This window comes from Alligator mississippiensis, chromosome 1 (genome assembly GCF_030867095.1).
Source record: "Alligator mississippiensis isolate rAllMis1 chromosome 1, rAllMis1, whole genome shotgun sequence".
Lineage (NCBI taxonomy): Eukaryota > Metazoa > Chordata > Crocodylia > Alligatoridae > Alligator > Alligator mississippiensis.
The window spans coordinates 162,896,217-162,918,373 of record NC_081824.1 but is presented as its reverse complement, the minus strand read 5'-3'; the positions used below and the strand labels follow the sequence as shown (position 1 = coordinate 162,918,373).

The window sequence follows — 22,157 nt, the reverse complement described above, 5'->3', positions numbered from 1 at the left end:
AATGATTGATGTCCTTTACCCTAATGTTACCCCCATCCAATAAAACTTCACAACAGTTAAAGGGCAAGCTCAAGCAGAAGTAAATCAGAAAGTGAAATCTGTTTTTCTTGACAAGCTGGTCCTTGCATATATAAAGAGACACGCTCATAAGAACACTTTACCTTTTTTAGCTCCCAAAGACATGTACGATCAGCACCACAGTATAAAGGATTTCGGTGCAATGGATCATAACAATGTAAATTCTTTCCACCTAATAAGAATAAAAGCTTTAAAAGTTTCACCAAGCCACATACTGAAATTTATAAGTACACAGGAATGTTACTGAAATTCTAAATACATTCTCAGATACTAAAGCCTTCATTTGAAGATTGACTCCTTTGAATCACACTCATTTGGAAACATTTTAAAAGGAGTATTTTAATTAATTCTTTCTTTTTTTCCAGTGAGTCTTGATTAATGTGCTAAAGGCAACAGTGTAACTGAACATGATTTAGATTTTCAAGTTGATCTACCTCCCACATTCTGATGATGCACCCACGAGGTTGCTGAATTTGGATCTTTGACAGAATGTTCTGTTATGCTCTCCCTCTCAGCTTCTATTTCTTTGTCTGCATCTGTGAACCTTTCCTCCTCTTCGTCAGCTTCTTCCTGGTCATAGAAGCATTCTTCTTCATCTGACTCCTGGGGAAAAAAATATATCTTTCAAGCATTACTCTGTTTCTTTACAGCACTGTTACAAATTCAGTTTGACAAGTTTACATAATTACCCTGAAGATGACCTACAAGAGTATAAACTGAATTAAGCCAATATGCAAGTTATATACGTTATGCAAGTTATTGCGCTTGAAGCAGGAATTACTGGGTGAAGTGTTACACTATGGACTGACTTAGACATTAATAATGGTCACTTCTGGCTTTACGACACTATTAAAATTTAAAACAGTTGGAGGTAAACTTAGCAAGTAAAACTCTTTGAAATATAACACCAGACTCTTAATATGCAGGGACCTAAGATTGTTATCTTAGGATCAGAGTGCTAAGAAAACATTGTGGCACCAAAAAACAGCATCTTCCTGAGATTCTTCCCAACTAGTCTTGAAAACACTTAGGCTGCTAAAGTCTAAATTTTTCAGCACCATTACACAAAGCACACTGGACACTAAGTCCAACCATGTTTACTGAACTTTCTGGAATGGGTTTGAAAACGAATTGGTCCCAGCCTAGCTAGTACACGAGTCTTTGGACAAAGGAGAAGGTTAAAGATAGGGAAAACTGGATTACAATAAAAAGCAGATCAGGAAAGCCAAGGCTGCAACTGAACTCCAACTAGCTTCAAGCATCAAGGACAATAAAAAGTCCTTTTTAAGATATGTGGGGAGCCGGAGGAAAAGCAAGGGCAACATTGGACCCCTGCTACACCAGATGGGACAACTGATGCCCAGAAAAAAGCCAACCTATTAAATGGGTACTTTGCGTCGGTCTTTCATCAGTCATGGGTGTCAGTCATGGGACACCCATGCCCGCTACAGGACAGGGAGGTTGGGGTAAGGGAGATCTCTTGCCCTCCATCAATGCTGACCTCATGAAGGAACACCTTGAGAGGCTGCATACCTTCAAGTCAGCCAGCCCTAACAATCTACACCCCAGGGTACTCAAGGAGCTGGCCCAGCCTCTGGCATGGATCTTTGAAAACTCCTGGTGCTCTAGTGTAGTGCCTGAAGACTGGAAGGCCAATGTGGTGCCTATCTTCAAAAAAAAGGGAGGAAAGTGGATCTGGCAAACTATAGGCCCATCAGCCTGACTTCTATCCCGGGGAAGGTCTTAGAAAAGTTTATTAAAGAGGCCATCCTTAATGGACTGGCCGACACCAACATCCTGAGGGATAGCCAGCACGGGTTTGTTGCGGGTAGGTCTTGCTTGACCAATCTCATTTCCTTCTACGACCAGGTGACCTATCACCTGGACAAGGGAGAAGAGATTGATGTCATATATCTTGACTTCAAAAAAGCCTTCGATCTGGTATCCCATGATCACCTCCTGGTGAAACTGGCCAATTGTGGCCCTGGGTCCACCAGGATCCGCTGGCTGGGAAATTGGCTCCGGGGTCAGACCCAGAGGGTAGTAACTGACGGAAGTCAATCGTTGCGGTGCCCTGTGACCAGTGGGGGTCCCCCAAGGCTCTGTCCTTGGACCCATACTGTTCAACATCTTCATTAATGATGCGGACATTGGAGTCGGAAGCGGACTGGCCAGGTTTGCCGATGACACCAAACTTTGGGGCAAAGCATCCACACCAGAAAACAGGAGGGCGATCCAGGCTGACCTGGACAGGCTCAGCAAATGGGCTGACGAGAACCTGATGGTGTTTAACACTGAAAAATGCAAGGTTTCCACCTTGGGAGGAAAAACCTGCAGCATCCTCATAGGCTTGGCAGTGCTATACTGGCTACCACTATGGGAGAAAGAGACTTGGGGGTCGTCATTGACCACAAGATGAACATGAGCCTTCAACGCGATGCTGTGGCTAGTAAAGCGACCAAAACGCTGGCTTGCATCCATAGATGCTTCTCAAGCAAATCCCGGGACGTCATTCTCCCCTTGCACTCGGCCTTGGTAAGGCCGCAACTGGAGTACTGTGTCCAGTTTTGAGCTCCACAATTCAAAAAGGATGTGGAGAAGCTTGAGAGAGTCCAAAGAAGAGCCATGCACATGATCAGAGGTCAGGAAAAGACCTTACGACAACAGGCTGAGAGCCATGGGGCTCTTTAGCCTGGAAAAGCGCAGGCTCAGGGGTGATCTGATGGCCACCTATAAGTTTATCAGGGGTGACCACCAGTATCTGGGGGAACCTTTGTTCACCAGAGCGCCCCAAGGGATGACGAGGTTGAACAGTTATAAACTACTGCAAGACTGTTTCAGGCTGGACACAAGGAAGAATTTCTTTACAGTCCAAGCCCCCAAGGTCTGGAACAGCCTGCCATCGGGGTGGTTCAAGCACCTACAATGAACACCTTCAAGAGTAAATTGGATGCTTATCTTGCTGGGATCCTATGACCCCAGCTGACTTCCTGTCCTTCGGGTGGGGGGCTGGACTCGATGATCTTCCGAGGTCCCTTCCAGCCCTAATGCCTATGAAATCATTTCACTAGTGCATCGAAGACCCAAGAAAAATCAAAATACCACTGTAAATGGGGGCAGCAACAGAAGAGGCAGCAAAACAACATTATAAAACACCCAACAGAATTTAGTTGCACCATTCTTTCAATTGTGGGTTTTCAGGCAGCTTGTTCCAGTAAATTTTGTGTTAAAACAAATTGGCATAATCTATCCTAAAATGTGGATTAAAAAAATGTGAAGACTAAACTGCTGACACTGATCAAACCATGATCAGTTAGCTCTAGTGATAGTGCTGATACTGGAATAATATTAAATAATATGAAGTGCTATAACTTTTATATTCTTTACAAAATAAAGATGCAATTTGTGCCCAAACAGATTACAAGAAAAACATGCTCTTTTACCCATTACAGACATGCTCCTTTATCCATTACATTCAAAGACAAAATTTCTATTAACTTCAACAAAATCAGAAGGAAGTCCATTTAGGAACTGGCAGATTGCAGAGATGACTGGGAAAAAAGGCAAAGACAGAATATGCTCCTGGAAAAATAAGTTTTAAGGAGGGGGACATTTGTACGACAAAAATGGAACAGTCCAGACACGATGGAAGGAGAAAAGCTGAGAGTCAAGCAGCAATGGACACTGAGTACAGGAGGGCTGGAAGAAACAGGTGGTGAGTTAGGGTAGGGGAAATGAGTGACAAATATAAATTTAGGGAAGTATGGTTGGGGCAAGGACTGTATTTTATTATGCATCTGTACAGCATCTAGAAACAAAATGGCCCTTGGTCATGAATGGGCCAGTGGAGTATCAATTGAAAACAATTATCCTGTGTTATGCTGCTTTTCACCATACCTAAAACTGCTTGGTGGGTGCCCCTGAACTAATTGCCTGGCAAAAGAAAATAGTGGTAATTTTGCATACATCAGCTGCTCCACAGTAACTTTACCCTATAGTAGACAAAAATGAAACCATGGTAGCATACTTCTTTTTCATCTACCCATGTGTGCATGCTCTTATCCAGGCAGCTACTAAGGGGTAGTACCTTGTGATATAACAGATCATGTACCCTAACCTTGTGCCAGGGCAAAAGCCAAATAACCAATCACCTTATTCAGGCATATGTTTAAGGAAGTCAGCATTTCCAGGGATAGGAATCACTTGTAAAAGGGAAGAGATGGGAAGGGTAACAAGTTTTAGTGACCCTAGAGACAGCATATAGAAGACCAACACATAAAATAAAGGTTTTAAAAGTAACATTATACCACATGATCCTGTAACTGGACTCGTAGCCCTGGTTTTACTTTAAGAAGCTCAGACACAAGGTACAGGGCTCCACAAATGAACGGAGGCATTTGTCCACATGTGACTTGGAGCAACCTCTTCACAAAGGCTTTCACCCGCCGCAGCACTACATCTGCCTTCAGAGACTTGTAGACAAGGTTAAGAAACATGGACTGCTTTGAACACAGTGCTAGCCCTGGATCGAGCAGCTTCCTGCAGAAAACAGATCATGATTATTAGTAACTCTTCCTTCTAGTTCTCCATAAGATAAATACATTACTATTAATGTCAGCAATAACCTACTAAGTAACCTACATTACACAATGGGATCTAAAATACCTCAGTTAATATTTATACTAAAGTGTATAAAATAAGACAGTAAATGCTGACTAGCTATTGAATTCTACTATAGCTATGTTTATACATAATATTTAACATGAAAAAACCTTTTTGAACTGTTAGGTGACGGTCTCAATAGAGAAAGTGGCCCATGCATAAGAAGAAGATAAGACAGTTGCCCCCTCTCCCCCAACAGGAAAAAAATCATTTAATTTGGTTTTCAAATATCAGAACAGACTCAACTCCATGTAAGCTACTCTAACTCTCAATGAATGGAAATGGCAGTTTTAAAGAGGGGAAAGAAAAGCAGTAGTTCATAGCATCACCATACAGTCAGACCAGACACATGTAGAGTCCCATCCCCTTACACTTCAGGTTTCCAAACCCTGAAAAGCACCGAGTAACCCACAAAAAATAAGGAGGAAATCCGTGCCCCATGTTAAATTAGAGCTTCTCTTTAGTGAGTAAAGCAGTAGCATGTAAGGATTGTAAAGATGCTTCCAAGAGGTCTGGAAAAAGGATGGTTCTATAACACAGGACCTCTAACATAGTCTCATCTCTGGATTTTCAATGCTTCATATACACAGGGGACCCCTCCTCTCCACCCACCCTCCTGACACACAAAGTGCAATAATATGGAGTTTTCTAGGCAAATGCATTGATAAAACAGAAAACTGACAGCTAAGAGGGAACTATTCAGTAGTTTCAGACTTAAGCATGGGACTAAAATATGCAACTGGAAATCAGAAACAGCAGAGTTATATATGTTCTGTATACATAGAGTTTATATGTTCTGTTTTCATGATCTGTGCAGCTACCACAAGTGCAACTTCTTTATTCTTTGCATTGTAAGACTAATGGACATTTTCTTCCAGCATATAAAGAAACACCAAGCAGCAATGTGACAAACGGACAGGTAGATATGAAACACTGGAAAAGATGTTAAAGGCAAATTATATACATGTTTCTGCAACAACATTTTTAGATAACAATTTCCATTTTGCAAAATGAAGTGTTGAACAGGCAATAAAAGTTAATCACTTACTTGTACAGTGCTGCATAGTATCTGTCTGACACTGTCTGATGAGAGTCCATTACTTGGAAAAGTAACATCAAGGCCTGGACACTAGTGCTGAAGTTCACAAGATGTAATACTTTAAACAAAGTGTCCATTTGCTCTTTCACTTTCTCATCACCAATCTGAGCATAGGGGTAAGCTCTGTTTACGCCAGTCAGAAGAGCACTAAGCATTTTAGATTCAACATCCTTTTTCTTGATACAAGTCCGAAAAAAGCAGAAATATAGGGTTATCAGCTTATTAGCCAGCTCGCTCTCCTCGTGGCTGAGGACAACCTGATTTAAAAAACAAATTGCATAGTATTGGGCTTTCACACTAATGTTTGATCGGTACAGAAGCCGTTCCACTTCATTACACACTACTCCTTTCATGTTTGGGTGTTTATGAAGTAAGGTCTCCAGCAGATAAGAGGCTTTGGTGGCAATTTTATTTTGAGGATCTCCCAGTTTATTTACCAGCTGCACAAGAAGAGCTTTCTCCTCCTCTGGCTTATTACAGAGAAGTTCATAAGCCACTGCAAGTGCTCGGGCCTTCGTTGCCACCAGAGCATCGTGACTCAGTGATTCTAATGTCTGCACAAACTCTGCTACCAACTGCTTCAGATGATGCTCAAAGTACCACAGTATCAGTCGCCTGTCCCTTGAGTCCCTGTTGCCACTGGATAGCTTCTCTAGTTTGTGGAAAGGATGTTGAGAGAAAGTGTACAGCTTACGATTGTCTGGTAAAAGATCTGAAACAAGGAGTTCCTTGCAAGTATCCAAAGCCATTAGGCTCTGGCGCCTGCTGCCCTTCTTTTTGATAAGGTTCACCAAGGTCTCAACAAATTGGAAAGAGTGGACAGCACTGTCCTGGATAAGAAGGGTCATGGCTGCCATCCTGTCACCTAGCGTCCCGGATGACACGACGGTTTTCATCCAAGCTGAAGAGGATCCCTTCTGAAGATTTGTCTTATTCTTGTACATCTCTGCCTCATGCTGGTACAGCTTTTGGGCCAAAGCTTTATAATTTGACACAAGAGCCTGATTTTCTTGCTCGGAAGAGAATTCCTTGGTATACTCTAGATCATGCCACTTTCCCCCAGGTTTGATCAGCAAGACTTGCCTAGCATGAAATTCAAAGATGTCTTCCTGCTTCTCTTTCTTTGCTACTGGATCTTCACTACAAGGAGCTGACTTTTTCTTACCATCTTTGCCAACACTGATCTGTTCCTTTCCTTTCTTTTCTTTGACTTGATCTGCTTTCTTTCCTTCCAGTGAAGAGGCACCACTTTCCTTTTTGCTGACTTTCTCCTTCTTTGCCAGCTTCTCTTTTCCTCCTTCTTCCTCCTCCACCGCAAGGAAATTGTTTGAGTACTTGGACACACCTAGCGAATTAATGAACGCTTCTAATTCACCTTGCTCCAGGTCATCAATTGCTCCTTTCTTCCCACCGTCCACTAGCTCTTCCGTCTCATCCAAAGCAGCAAGCATGAAATAATCTTGCTGTGTGCAACACAAACACATTAAAAATTATTTTTTACAAAAGATCTAAATCAGCGAATCTCAACCAGGGAACCACAGCACCCTGGGGTGCCTTGAGATCTTTTCAAGGGTGCCACAGGATGCCATGCAATGTTAATGCTGTGACGTACGCAAACATGATTCACAGAATAAACCCTGAGATTTCAAACTGGAATCCACAGTGTGAAAACCATTCTGCGCTGTTGGGGTCCTTTGCAAGAGGAGAACTGCTCTATTATTTTTCTCTAGTTGAGAAATGAGCAAAAACCAAGGGCTGGCATTTCCCAAGGGCAACCTTGAGTCTAGCAGGGGCGCCCGAAGCCTAGAAAGGTTGAGAACCACAGCTCGAAACTGAGAGGCAGTGCAAGAGACAGAGCAGACACGGATACAGAAATCAAAATACCCATCGTAAATACTACAAAGGAAGAAGAAAGCAGCAGTGAAACACATCAGAGGCCCGGGGTGGGTCAGGGGAGGACAGAACTGTTACACAACGAGGAAGGGCAGTCACAGCGACGTTTCTAGGGCAGCAGTTCTCAGTCCTGCCAGACGCGTGGCGCTGCGGGCAGCTCTGGGATCTGAGAAGCGGGGTGCAGGTGCCATGGGTCTGGGACAAACTCCCCCAGGGGTGGTGCAGTCACCCACCCTGGTCCTCTTCAAAAACGGTCTCAACGCCCATCTTGCTGGGGTCACAGCAGTCTTTCCCGCCCATGTGCAGGGGGCTGGACCCTACAATCTGTAAGGTCCCTTGCAGCCCCTAACTATGAATCATCGTGTTCAACAGGACACGCCAAGCCCAGCAGCGTTAGGAGTGCGCTGGGGGGCAGACAATGCAAAAAACCATGGCAACTGCTGGAAGGTCCCTGCCAGGCTGGCGCAGGGGCACTCAACCTCTGGGCCGGGGGCCCCCCGCAGGGCTCCCTGCGCCCGGCAGGGCATCGATACCACCAGCCTCCCCCTGCCCAGTGCCCCATCCCCCAACTCCGCGCAGGGGCCAGGACTGGGCCGTGCCCCTCCCCCCAGGCCACTGCAGCCCTCGGGAGCGCGGACCGCGGGGGTCGAACGCCACGTGGTGGAACGCCCCCCCCCCGCGAGCCCTCACCTTGGTCCCGCCCAGGCGCAGCACCTCGCGCAGCGAGAAGCCGTCGGCATCACCATCGCTGTCGTGCAGCGCTTCGTCCTCGCTCCCGTCCGGCTCCCTCGCGCCCCGCGCCGCCGCCATGCCGCTCCCCTGCGCATGCGCCGCGCCTACTTCCGCCCTCCGGTCCTGCCTGGTCCGTAGAGAGCGAAGTGGGGTCGGGTGGGGACGAGGAGGGGGTAACCCGAGTCGCGCCTGCGGGGTGGCGGGCCAAGCGCAGAGGGGTCGTCCAGGCTCGGCAGCGGGCTGCGGCTGGGGCTCGGCCGGGTCGCGCTCGGGGGAGCGAGGGGTTATGAGGCGGCCAGGACCCCGCGCGCAGAGGCGGGGCGAGCGGCAGCCATGAGCCTGGCGGTGGGCGCGGGGGGCCGCCTGCTCCGGGCCCTGCGGCGCGTGGCTGGGCAGCGTGCGGGCGGGTCGGGGCCGGGGTCGGGGCTGCTGCAGCGGCTGGCGCTCCGTATCCGCACCGCGGGGCCCCTCTCGGTAGCCCAGTACATGCGGGAGGCGCTTACCCACCCCGCGCAGGTGTGTGTGTGTGTGTGTGTCCACGTGCGTGTGCATGTTACGTGTGCACGCCTAAGTAAGAGGGCAAGGGGGATTTGCACCTTACCGACTGACCCAAGGAGAAAGATACGTCACGCACACACAGAGCACAGACTTCTGCAAGCTGGCATCAGATAGAGAACTTCAGCTCACAAAAGCATTGTGCGTGTGTGTGTGCACGTGCATGTCTCTGGGTGTCCGTATGCCTCTGTGTGCATGTGCGTGTGTGTATGCTCGGATGTATATATGCAAACGTCTTGTCCTCAGAGCAGAGAAGAAACAGCGGAAGAAGGAAAAGAAGAGAAATCGTAGCTTACAGCCAAACGTCCCCTGCAGAAAGACCTGCAACTTATGTGGACAGGCCTATGGCTCAAGGGTGGGACTCTTAAGTCACCTCAAGACCCATCAACAAGCCGTGGCAAAGGCCTTCCTCAATGCAAGGGCTTGCAGATGACGATGGTGATATGTATGCATGTGTTTGTATATATGCATGCATGTCTGCCTGTCTCTGTCTCTCTCAGATTATATGTATGTATATGTGTGTGTGTGTGTGTGTATGTCTTTGTTTAGTCTATGTGGTGTAAATCTCCCTGCTTTCTTACCGAAGTGCCAAACCAGAGGACTCAAGTCCAGTGAACGGGGCCACATCATTTGGCCTATAGAGCTCCCCAGCAGCAGCAGCGATTTACACTGCCGCTGCTCCCCTGCCACCAAATGTCCAAGCCCATGTGGGGCCCCACATTGCTGGCCTGGCTGGTTCTACATGTCACTCATGTGGGTCAGCCACCCCCGATCATGAGAAGTTGTCCGGTCTGGCCCCAAGATACCTTCCTCTAATGGCTTGTGGGGGGAGGGAGTGGTTTGCACTATGGCTGCATAACTTTGGGCATCTCACCAGGAAAGTGGCCAGATTGGTAACGTTGCAACTGGTGAAAGCACAACCCCTGCCCCCACCTGCACACACCCCATCTCACATTGAATCATAACAAATGAGGTTTGGAAAGGACCTCAGGTGGTTGTCTGGTTCAACCCCCTGGTCTAACCAGGACTATCCGCAAATAGATCATTCAAGCCATTTCATTCCATCATGCCATCTTCCTACCTAGTGCCATTGTCCACATCTTTAAGGAAAAATGCGATGGCATGAGATGAAATGCCACCATTTCCCTTGGGGAAACAGCACCCTAGAAATAGATGTATGTTTGATTGGCAGATGTGGACAAAACTATGTCATTCTCTCTGAGGAAGCCTGAGAGAGGAACAGTGTTTTGCTAAGGCGATTTTTTTTTTTTCTTACATTCAAACTGTTTCCTGTGTAAAATTTGACAAGTGGTTTTCACATAGGTTGCACTGTCATCAGCATCATTGTATCTAAAAAAAGCACCTGAGGCTTAGGTTGCCTGTGGTTTACAGCCTACTTATTAAATATCTCACACGATGTGTTTCCAGCTAGCTAACCAACCACCATCTCATCCTCCACCTTGTTCGTTCCAGTTGTTGAGGCAGCACTCCATTCTGTGAAGTAGTATTTGAAGAATGACTTCTCCTTTAGATAGCCATGATGTTTATCAACTAATTCAGAACTCTGCACAGAGTGGACTGACCTCTCCAATGGATGTGGCATCTTCATATTTTAAAGTTCTGCTGATTAGCAGTCTGAATTTCATAAGGAGCAGTTAGTCTCAGATTTCAGTGGACTCAACATGGGCAGCAGTTGCACAGACTGGTTCACTAACAAAAATCTTTTATTTTAAGTGTTTGACTTTTAACATTTGATAATTTTCCTTAAGAAATCAAATTCTTTTTTAACTTTTCCTCGATATAAAATTTGCTTGTACATCACTCAGACCATCCTCGGTTTCCCTTAGGTGTTGAATTGTAGAGTATTTTGGATTTGCTTTGGTTTCTTCAGCATTCAAACTACTTTATTCTTGTAGCACTCTGGAAAATGATTTGGTTTTTAAAGTTGGGTTGCATAGTAAGAGCTGCACATCAGCACTCAGACAATAAAATGTTATGGTCACTTCTCCCTTTTCTTTCCCTAGGGTTACTACATGCATCATGACATGCTTGGAGAAAAGGGGGACTTTGTGACTTCACCTGAAATAAGCCAGATCTTTGGGGAGGTAATACATATAAATATTTTTAAAAGAAAATAGTGTTTCAAATACATTTTGAGAACTTGTGGTTGAGTGTGTTACTGATGTCAGTAACAGAACTATTCTGAACAAAAATAAACACACGTCAGAACAGGGGTGGCCAACATGCGGCACTGCTGGGTGGCATACTGTAGAGTGGGGCGGGGACAGGCAGCACAGAGGCAGATAGAGCAGGGAGTGGAAAGCAGAGCAGCAGCTTGGGCAGGGAGCAGAAGGCTAACCAGCAGATGGAGTAAGGGAAAGCATTGGAGCAGCACTTGGGGAAAATGCAGAGCGAATTTGTGGCATGCCGGCCAGGACGGTTGCTCCCACTGCTTTAGAATTCTAGGCGGAAAAGGGAGGTTGTAAAAGACACACAGAGCACAGCTCTTTGTGATGTTCCCCGTAGTGTACATTGATCCTCTTAATGTAAAAGTTGTTCCTCGTACAAGTAAAATCTGTCGGAACTTCCAAAGACTTGAAAAATTCAGCCTGGGATCTGAAGGCCAAGTCTGGGTTCTCTCATTATAGATCATCACTAGTAATAAAGATTGTGTGCAGGTTAAATTGGTCTCTCTGGGACACTTGGGCAAATGTATTGTTAGCAGAGATGGCTGCTCAGGTGTAACTGAGCTTGCAACCCCCATTTGATACATTCAGGCACTAGTCAAGAAAAGAACACAACTCATTTTCAGGGATACATTGGTTCTTCAGGGCTGTCAATAGGTGACAAATACAAGTACAGAATCCTTAGACCAGTGATTCTCAAGCAGGATGCCATAGCACCCTGCGGTAACTTGAGATCTTTTCAAGGGTGCCGCAGGGTGCCACACAATGCATTCATAGGTTTGCAAACATGATTCACAAGATGACCCCAGAGATTTCAAATAGAAATCCATAGCTGGGGTCTTCTAGAGCTCTTTGCCACAGAAAAACTGCTCTATTATTTTTCTGTACTCAAAAAAGAGTGAAAACTAAGAACTGCCATTTTTCAGGGAGTACCTCGAGTCCTAAAAAGGTTGAGAACCAGTGCCTTAGACAAAGCATGTTGGCTGAGTAAAATTTCCACAGCCAGGTTTCTGAGCAGAGTAATGCTTTAAGACTAGAAAACTATTAATTCTCAGAGAATATATTAAGACAGACTGATTTTACAGGTTGAAATGCAAGTATGTATCTCTAGCCCTGAACATCATCAAGTTTTACAGTAAAATTATTCCTTGTGTTTTTCTCTTCAGTTAATAGGGATATGGTATGTTAGTGAATGGATGGCCATTGGCAAACCTAAAACTTTTCAACTTGTGGAATTGGGCCCAGGTAGAGGCACTCTTACAGGTGATATTTTACGGGTAGGTAAAAATAACGCATTCTTTAGGCTTGACTTGCCTATCTCAAGAGTACTCATTGAAACCTGAAATCAGGAATGAAATTCCATTGCATCTGGTGAAGTTTTCATACCAACTGAATCCATTTTGATTACTAAAGTACAACTTGAATTTTACCTAGAATTTCTCTATGTACTCCTGTTATTTTGGTGGAGTTGGGGCTCATAATGAAAACAAAATACTGAATGCCCCAAGCCTATTTTGCAGATCCATTTCTATTTTAAATACATCTTCACAGAAAGAGAGGGGGAGATTATCTTTGTAAAATAATCTATAGAAAAGCAAGTAGATGATGGGGATGTTGGTGATATGTAATTTATAGCTCACATTTGAGCCTCCCGAAACCGGACAGTGTTCCAAATACTGAGCATTGTGAACTCCTTTGACTCCAGGGAATTTTGGAGGCTTATCTCCTTTCTGTGCAAGACTTTCTGATCTACTGCCATTTCTCATTTATTCACTTATACATACTGTCTGGCTGGTAAAATTCAGTTAGTCCTCAATAGAATACAGGAATCCATTGAAAATATTACAGCTGCTACTTTTTCATTCATAAACAAGTTAAATGTAATAACGATTGCAAGTATGTGATTGTAGATGGCTCCTGTGAACTCTGTTTTGAAAAACTTGGGTATTGCAGGTGAGCCATTGAACTCTGAAAGCTATGTTCATTGCAGAGCTCAGTGGAACTGCTCCCTTTATGCCAGGGTTCTGTTGTCATTCTTTAATAGCTATCATTTAGTTTCATTACCCTTTTTGTCTCTAGGATATATGGCACTGCATTTCTGTCCTCTAGTTCAGTGGTTTTCAGACCTCCAAAAATCACAAAACCCTTTTATATCATTTCTGCTGTGGAACCCCAGCCCATGGGTCTGGACCATCTGAGCTGACATAGAGCCAAGCGATACAACCCAGTAAAGGCAGTGCACCATCTCCTGGCTTGCTCCGCTATTACCCCCAGTCTCTCTGTAGAACCTCTGAAGACCTGTTGTGGAAGCCCAAGGTTCTGCCAAACAGGCTGAAAACCACTGATCTAATTTCAAGACTTCTGTAGAGTCATAGGCCATCCTTTTGCTGCTATTGCACTCTGTGCTAGGGTTCCTACTGACTTAAAGAGGAGCAAGATTTAATTACTGTAAATGAGCATGGTAGTTCTCTGAGAGGCAAAGGTTTTCTGTGATTTCTTTTATTGGACCAACTTGGGACAGATATTAGACCAACTTCTGGGCATAAAGTGCCCTTCCTCAGGTCACAAAAACCCTTTTGTAATATTGTAAAAGACATCACTCCTAAATGTCACAAAAAATCTCTTGCCCCTCATACACTTCCTGGACTACCGTATCCTGGCTTTCATGTCCTTACTCTTATGCTGGACCTTGCTTTCTTTTATTTTCCTATCTGATTACACTGATCTCATATTTTGTCATAAGCCAGAAGAAAGAGGACATGAAATTTCCTTAGAGTAGTGCTTTTCAGCCCATAGGTCACAATCCAAAAGTGGGTCGTAAGATTTCAGAGAGTTGCAAGCCAGATTGAGAAACGCCGATTCGGGGAAAGCACCAAGACTGCAGCAGGGCAGAGTGGTGACAGGAAGTTGTCTGTCCCTTCCAGTGGGGGAAGGTGGCAGGGGAGAGCTGCAAGGCTGGGCTGGGTGCTCACAGGGGCGGAGTGGCTGGGAGATGCTGCTCAGGGGGTGGAAGGGGCTGTGACTAGGCTGCCTGGCACAGCACAGCAGCCCCAGCCCAGGGCAGGGGCTACCACAGGCCTCCCCTCCTCCTCTTTCCAGCCCGTGTCAGGGCAACTCTCTCTCCGCTGCCACCCATGAGCCACTGCGCTTTGGCCTAAGTGGGACAGGGCAGCTGGGGACCCCTCTATCAGGGCTGGGAGGCGGGAGGGGGCTGTGGGTTGGGAGTGAGGGACAATGGTAGGTCTGATGGAGTGGGGGCTGTGGGTCAGGAGTGAGGGACACCAGCATGGGGGGGGCAGCATATAAAGGCCAGCAGCATATAACTGCTTCTCACCAAATTCATCCTTTTTGTATTTACAGGTCTTTCACCAGCTTGGCTCTTTACACAATAAATGTAATGTTTCTATTCATCTGGTAGAAGTGAGCCCCAAATTAAGTGAGATCCAAGCACTGACCCTGACAGGGGAGAAAATACAACCAGAATCTGATGATACTTCCCCTGTCTACATGAAAGGTACTAGTAAGACTGGAATTCCAATTTTCTGGTACAGAACCCTTCAAGATGTGCCACAAGGTAGGTGGTTTGAATGGTCTGGTAATGATTGTTTCCTTCTCTTAATTCATGATCTTTATTTAAACCAGAGAGCTTCTTGGTAGAGTGGTTATAGGTGGAAACATAATTTTGCATAAAATGACTGCTACTTGTGAGTTTGGGCAGGATAGGGGGGCATAGTCTCTGAAATGGCTACTGCTTCAGGTTTCCCCATGCTTGGGATACCCAGCGTAAGACACTTTGTGAGCCTGTGCAGGTCCCATTGCCTTCAGTTGCACTTGTGGGTTTACGATACAGCAGACAATCAAGCTCATACAGTCCTGGGTTGGGAGTCCAAAAATATAAGTGCCTGAAATTAGGGACCAGTTGTGAAAATGTGGCGCTCTCAGTCTGGGCTTCTTTTGGGGAATAATGGTAATCGGCTATTTCACAGAGACACCGCCTACCTTCATTTCTTAGAGTGGTTCTTGATTTCCAAATGGAACATGCTGTGGAAGTTTTATGTTGAAATATGAAGTAAACTTTTTCCATTTCCTTTTACAGGTAACAGCTTTTATTTAGCACATGAATTTTTTGATGCTCTACCAATACATAAATTCCAGGTACAGCTAGAAGCCCATTGAGAGTGGGACTTTTCTATTTAAGGGATGCTTAAACTATAGAAGAATAAAAATCACTACAATGCTAGTTTGGGGCTTATCTTTAACCATATCATTTAAATTTTAAAATACATTTCTCTAATGCAGAGGAGTCAAAGATATGGCCCACAGAGCTCCTGGATAGGCTGGAAATGTAAGGGCATGGCCCACTGCTGAAAACAAGTATTTGGAGCCAGATTGAAGACACATTTCAAAGGCAGGGGGGATAAGCAATGGCTTCATTACAGGAGTGTACAAAATTTCGTCATGTGTTTCATTTTGAAGCTGACGGTTTCGAGCTCGAAACAGCGAAATCAAAATGAAACAAAAGGCTTCAAAACGAAACAAGGACACTCGAAATGTTTTGAAGCCAGGCTTTCTTGGCTTCAGAGCCGGTCCCAGCTGGCAGCAGCAGCCTTCTCTCCTGCACGCAGATCTGGGGGCCACTCCCCCCAGTAGGAGCCTGGCACAGCCGTGCCGGCCCCCAAATCTGCGCACAGGATGACAGCATGCTGCTATTCCCGGCTGGAGGCAGCAGCAGCAGTTTTCCTGGCACTTGGCATGGGCTGCACTCAGCACTGGTTCCAGGCGGCAGTGGGGTAGCCTCTCATCCTGTGTGCAGATTCAGGGGCCCACACCCCCACAAGGAGTCCAGCACAGCTCCACAGCCTTCCCAGGGGTGCAGGACCATGGATGTCTGGTGCCTCTTGAGTCACAGTCAGTGACCGGGATGGAGTCCCCCACAACCTGTCTTACTCACTGGAACTCTCTCAGCCACTTTTGCTGGCAGCCCTGCTCCCCAGCTGGCGCTCGCAGCAAGGGGCACTGCTGCTCCCCTCTGCCCACTGGCTAAATGGGGAATGCAGCCTGACAGGGGGTGCACATGCACCCCCCTATATCAGTTGCCTCTGTGTGGGACCTCAGATCTGCACATGGGATGGCAGGAGGCTGCCACTGCCAGCAAGTGTCACAGGTTTTGCTTTGAACAGTTTGAGGTGCAGTTTCCCAGAAACTTCTGCACCTATCCTCTTGAGACTTGGCAGGCTTCATGCCCTCTGAAAAGGCTACCATCCCCGCAATTTTCATCCGAATCAGGCAAGCAATGACAAAGTTTTAGGCATTTTCATGATCCCCCCATTATAGCCTATGGGCAAAAGAGTTTTGACGAAACAAAATGGAACAGTGCTTCGAAACAAAACAAGACACTATCCCTTCGAAATGGTGCTGTTTTGCACAGCCCTAGCCCATGCTATTACCACTCACCCTGCTATTATAGAAACTCATTCCCAACAGGACAGCACCCTGTCCCTGCTCAAGTTCACAGCCCCTCTAGGAGCCCTGCATCCTGGGGTGAAACATGGAGCCTGTGGTCCAGATCTGGCTCTGCAAGGGTGAGTGGGAAGGGAGTGAGTTTGACAACACTGCTCTAGAGGATTGTGTGTGACTTAGTGTCCTCAATTTAACTGCTGTAAAATTAAGAGCGATAAAATATTAGCTGTATAGCAGAATGGTTCATTATTGGAAAACACTTTCTTCATCAGTAGAACTTAATAGGCTTTCAGTTCTGCACAGATAAAAAGTTTCATGTTGTGATTTATACTGCAGTAATAAAAGATATAAGAGAAATAAATACTCTTTATTTCATTATTGAGTATTACATACCAATAATGTGACTGGTACAGTATGAAACAGAAAATGAGCAGTTCTAAAGAGACTTCATTTGTATTCATAACTGTAACAGTGAAGTAATGGTCTCCAGCCTCACAGAATAAATTTAAGTTTCTTCTGAATGTTGAAACAGAAACTTTTCCTATAACTTTAAAGCCCGAAGATTGGTTATACACAAATTTTGCGTACTACACACCACATACGATACTCGCCTTGTTTTTGAAAGGCGGAACAAAAAAGAAAAGATTTTTCCAGTTATGGCTGCATAGAGCAAGGACAGAGCCTAGTCTTCAGTTGACTCACCCTCCCTTTCCCGCTTAAGCAGTAGCTAAGGCTTCAACTTTAGTTGAAATTTATTTCCATAGGTGGATCTGTGATTTTGAAAAGAAATAGTGTCTCCGAGGCTGTGAAATAGGAGCAGACAGCCAAGTTGCCATAAGAAATGTTAGCTTGATTAGTGGAACATCAAGACCGTTAAAAAGGAGGGGCAATTATTAATACTTCTAGAGTGAAGAACAAGGAGCCATTAAGTTAACTGACTCCCTCAGCAGCCTGAATAATAATGCAAGAGCTGCTGCACTGTGGAGCGGGAATCTAGGCAGGGTGTTTCTTGCCCAGTCAGAAAGCCACCTTCCTCACTTAATACATACATCCCAATTTTGAGGCAAAAGGGGAGTATTGTACATGAGAAAAATATAGTAGTATTTAAATTATGCTAAAAAAAAGTATGCAGCTAGGTAACTTATTAGAGCTCTCCATTTACAGAGGAGGGAGCTGAAGGCAGATTTTTTTTTTCCCCATAAAGGCTTCTTTATTCAAACTTACTCCCTACATTGATTTACCTTAGCAGTTGATTCCACTAGACCAATTCCCCCAAGCCTTCGCTAACACTCATTCAGTTGCCTGAATGGTTAAGTTGGTAAATGGGGTGGTCTTTTCTAGGCATGGGCCTAGTACTGTTTTTCCTAAAATATTCAAAAATATATACAAGCCTCTGTGGTTTGGTAAGCTATTTAGATCAAATTGGATAAACATGCCAATGAGTCTTCATAAGTTATAGCTTAGAATGTAAAATAGCTTTTATTTATCAGAGAACAGAAAAAGGCTGGCGTGAAGTGTTGATCGATATAGATCCAGAAGTTCCAGATAAGCTGCGGTTTGTTCTGGCACCAGCTGTCACCCCAGCTGCCAAATATTTTATACAGGTAAGATTCCAGCTACCTGAGCTAATATTCAAGCTACTGTCAAGCATCTAGTTATTTCTTTTTCCAGTTACTACTTTTTATCCATCCATTTCTCCCCCCAATCACAAGTTATTCAGCAGGGAACGTTTGATTTCATACTACATCATCAGGTGAGTGACTTATCATCATATATGCTGTGTGAGGCTTGTAGTTTCTGGAACAGTGTTAATCTCGGTATATTAGAAACAACAAGCAGTTACAATTTTGACGTTTGGAGGAGAGCCAAGTCCTTAGACATTTCAGTATTCCAAGTTAGAACAGATGAATGCCACTTTTCTTTACTAAATCATTGTCTAGTTTTTAAATAGCAATTTAACTGAATACAGGTACTCCTCACTTAACGACCTACCTGTTTAACGACCGTGCGGACTTACGACCAGCTCTCCGAGCAGTCGGTATTGTACGAAACGTATTGTGGAAACGGCAGCGCGGCGTCTCAAGCCAAGGCACGCAGTATCAAGGGGCGGCTCCTCGCTTATCGACCAATTCGCTTAACGACCTAGCCGCAGGAACGGAACTCGGTCGTTAAGTGAGGAGTGCCTGTACTGAATGAAGCCTTTGGTGACAGTGTTATGGTAATGCCATGACAGTTGGACCTGATGGAGGTGGTCTGCCTTCTGATTAGGAAGACAATTCTCTTCATGCCCCACTAGGGAGTGGTGCATGAGCTTGTCCTCTGTTAGCATGACACACAATTATCTCATTAAAATGTTATATGAAAAAGCCTTAGCCAAAACCAACTTGAGAATCTATGAAGACAGCCTAGAGCCCTGATTCTCAACAGGGTGCTGTAGGAATGGGGTGCCTCACAGCATTAGCCCTGTAAAAGAGAGAATCAAGGAAGGAAAAGGAAACAAATCCCAGCCTACTCTTCCCTGCAACTACAGGTCTGTGGCTCAAGGATTAGACTCTTTATAAAGTCACCTCAAGACCCATGGTAGAGGTCATCCTCGAATTGAGGGATTGCTGATGATAAGCCATGTTAGGTATGCAAGTATAATTCACAAGATAAACCCAGAGATTGTTAGAAAACTCCTGATCTGCTGTGATCAGAGTTCTTTGCAACAGAGGAATTGCTTTACTTTCCTGTAGTAAAACAAGCTACTGAAAACTAGAGTTTGCATTTTCAGGAGTCCCTCGAGTCTAATGAGGTTGAGAGCCACTGGCCTGCAGTATGATGTACAAACCTAGTAAGACAAAGCAAATTACAAGGGAGGAAGTAAGAGTGAAAAACCTCTCATTTTTCCAGTTACTTAGCATGCTTGTCAGTTTCTGTAGTTTAACCCTTGATCCTGCATTAGGATGAAGAACCAAGGGACCATGTGGAAGTATGTCCTGATGCTGGTGTCCTCATTCAGAAACTTGCTTGCCGCATTGAAAAGGACGGAGGAGCTGCATTGATTGCTGATTATGGTCATGATGGAACCAAGACTGACACTTTCAGGGTAAATTTGGTAGTTACCTTGCTCTTTTCTGGATCACACTATAGAAAATTGCTGTCATTAGTAGCGAAGGCCAACATTCTGAAAAAAGTATATCCAAGTGAGATGCACCATAATGGCATTACTGTCAATACCATTAACAAACTAGTGCAGTCTAGACTACATTTGGGCAAAGAACTGCTTATTTGAAGGGTATAGAGAAATAGGGGCTTCTGCTGGCAGGGGAGGGATGCAGGAGATGGATCCTTTCCACCAGTAATTTAATTTTAAAGTTACATTTTGCCCCACATGAATCCTTTCCCAGTAGTTTATTCTTGGTCTTCTGTCACGTTTTGGTGACAGGGAGGGTAGTGGTTGAGGAGGTCTTCCTGTTATTTTTTCAGGGTTTCCGCAATCATAAGCTTCACGATGTTTTGATAGCACCAGGTACTGCAGACTTGACGGCAGATGTTGACTTCAGCTATCTCCGAAGCATGACCCAGGGAAGAGTAACCACCCTGGGGCCTATAGCACAACAAGAATTCTTAAAAAATATGGGCATTGATGTCCGGCTACAGGTATGGTTCTGTATCTGCACATAGACACTACTGCTGATCCATAGATGCCACTTCTGGTACCAGATTTTTTATTTAAAAACCTCTCATTTAAATAGGCCAAGCTATTGGTATTTCTGGGCCAATAAAAAACATTTCTGATTCCTTAAATAATTATCCATTAACTTATATTTGAAACGGCTCCACCATCCATGGTCTGTATTTTAAAAGTAATTTTATGCCAACACTTAATCCTCCATTCGACAGCGTGGCTCTCACCTTTCTACACTTGTATTATCCTACACAGTAAATGGAAACAGTGTATCTAAAATGAGAGAGAGAAGACAAGTAGTTACCATACAGCAAACATTAATTGTTTTCCTTCCAGGTACTGTTGCAGAAATCACATGATGTGACAGTTCGTGAGCAGTTGATTCGTGGCTACCAGATGCTTACCGATCCCAAGCAAATGGGAGACCGTTTTTATTTTTTTGCACTGCTGCCTCATCATAGACTTAAAAGTTCTGACAAGCAAGTGAATCCAGGTCACGCAAAATCTCCTGTCCCTGCACCTATTGCTGGATTTAGTGAACTGCTGTGGCAGTAAATCCAAAAGTTCCTATTCTTGATAAAATAGGAACGTTTTCCATGCTAACCTATTGAAAGAATGATAGTAAAAAGTCTGTCTTATATATACATACACACACACACACACACACACACACACACACACACACACACACAGAGGATTAAGAAAATAACTATGGACTCTTCTTGCGAAAGTCACCGCCTTGCATAATTACAAATGCTGTTAAGATATATCCACATAAGTCTGCCTTTGTGCTAATCTGTAAACATGAAATCTCCCACTTTTCTGTCCTGCTTTCCCAGGCAGCTTTCTTGTTTATTACCTCAGGTGTACCAGTACTTCCATGATGACTGCAGCCCTAAGAAAACTTAAAGGGTCAGACACATGCCCCACCCCCACTTTCATAAGTATTTCCTGCCAGTCACAAGCAACTTTATTTTCAGCCCTGCTATTCACTGTTGTTACTGCGGCATCCTGTAGCTTAATCAGTTGGGAGGTAACTAGAGTGACCTGCCAGAAATGGAGCAAGTTTTACACAATAACAAACACACTATATATACCCACTGGACAAAAATGAAAATGGGTTTCAGTGGAGTTTTACTCTTCAGATTAATTCTTGCTAGAAAGCTTAGAAAAGCACACTGTAAAATTAAAGGTTACTATTTCCTTTGGACAGTCCAGCAGCCAGCCATGTTTTTTGGCAGCAGGCCAGAATAGCCCAGCTCATGTCCAGAGCAAGCCAGCACTGGACCTAGCCATTGCCACTGCTTCCCCATGCTGGCACATCTATGTGGAACACAGCACAGGTGAATACCCTGCCACCTGGTTGCAACATGGGCAACACCCCCTCTACAAACCACTCCTGAAGCTCCAGATCTACAGGCCAGGTCTAATGGCTCCATGGGCCAGATCCAGCCCATAGGCTGTAGACTGCCAACCTCTCACCTACTGTACAGGTGAAAAATGAGTGGTTGTATACAACTACTTCTTTCTCTTCTGCTCCATGGAAGAAGCAAGCTGACAGTACAGTCTGGGAACAGGAACAAGGAATCTCTTCTTCCCATTCTTAATGCAGCTGCTCCAGATAGGGAAGCACAATTATGGCCTGAATTAAAGGGGAAATAGTGAAGTATAACAGGCTTCCTTTGTACATCTAATAAGTATTTTATGTTTTACCACTGCTTGTCACATGCTGGGTTGCATTCTCCCTTCAGTGTGCATTGTTATTGTTACAATGAACAGGAATTATGTACAACCTGCAATAAAGTAGGTAAAATAGGTAAAA

The 22,157-nt window shown here is 44.7% G+C and overlaps 2 protein-coding genes across 6 annotated transcripts in view; one reads left to right on the top strand and one right to left on the bottom strand.

Moving 5' to 3' along the window:
* CEBPZ (CCAAT enhancer binding protein zeta) overlaps positions 1 to 8,564 on the bottom strand; it is a 22,346-nt gene extending 13,782 nt beyond the window's left edge. The window contains exons 1-5 of one of the 3 annotated variants that reach the window (XR_009456170.1): positions 8,423 to 8,564; positions 5,789 to 7,302; positions 4,386 to 4,617; positions 513 to 681; positions 162 to 250 (exon numbers count right to left, since the gene is read on the bottom strand). Coding sequence is in view for 2 of the 3 variants with exons in the window: in XM_059716244.1 (XP_059572227.1) it covers positions 162 to 250; positions 513 to 681; positions 4,386 to 4,617; positions 5,789 to 7,302; positions 8,423 to 8,542 (2,124 nt within the window). In the remaining variant the exon portion in view is untranslated. The remainder of the gene's footprint in view (positions 1 to 161; positions 251 to 512; positions 682 to 4,385; positions 4,618 to 5,788; positions 7,303 to 8,422) is intronic. The other 2 variants (XM_059716244.1, XM_006270013.4) reach the window with 2 other exon arrangements.
* On the top strand, positions 8,518 to 22,157 carry NDUFAF7 (NADH:ubiquinone oxidoreductase complex assembly factor 7). Of its 3 annotated transcripts, none has more exons than XM_059716265.1 (9): positions 8,518 to 8,594; positions 11,044 to 11,124; positions 12,372 to 12,482; positions 14,566 to 14,779; positions 15,302 to 15,360; positions 18,156 to 18,269; positions 19,610 to 19,753; positions 20,134 to 20,307; positions 20,672 to 22,157. In XM_059716265.1, exons 1-9 carry the CDS (start codon positions 8,541 to 8,543, stop codon positions 20,888 to 20,890), a joined length of 1,170 nt encoding a protein of 389 aa, XP_059572248.1. In that variant the 5' UTR covers positions 8,518 to 8,540; the 3' UTR covers positions 20,891 to 22,157. The 3 variants fall into 3 exon arrangements, with proteins under 3 accessions (XP_059572248.1, XP_014455502.1, XP_019356103.1); XM_014600016.3 differs by lacking the exon at positions 8,518 to 8,594 and adding an exon at positions 8,783 to 8,980; XM_019500558.2 differs by lacking the exon at positions 8,518 to 8,594 and adding an exon at positions 9,272 to 9,464.

What these genes read in the sequence shown, in the direction of transcription:
- NDUFAF7 (XM_014600016.3), top strand. Translation starts at nt 8,798, where the DNA reads ATGAGCCTGGCGGTGGGCGCGGGGGGCCGCCTGCTCCGGGCCCTGCGG. An exon ending in TAAGCCAGATCTTTGGGGAG is followed by an intron (nt 11,125 to 12,371) that starts GTAATACATATA and finishes TTTTCTCTTCAG; the next exon opens with TTAATAGGGATATGGTATGT. An exon ending in TACCAATACATAAATTCCAG is followed by an intron (nt 15,361 to 18,155) that starts GTACAGCTAGAA and finishes TTTATTTATCAG; the next exon opens with AGAACAGAAAAAGGCTGGCG.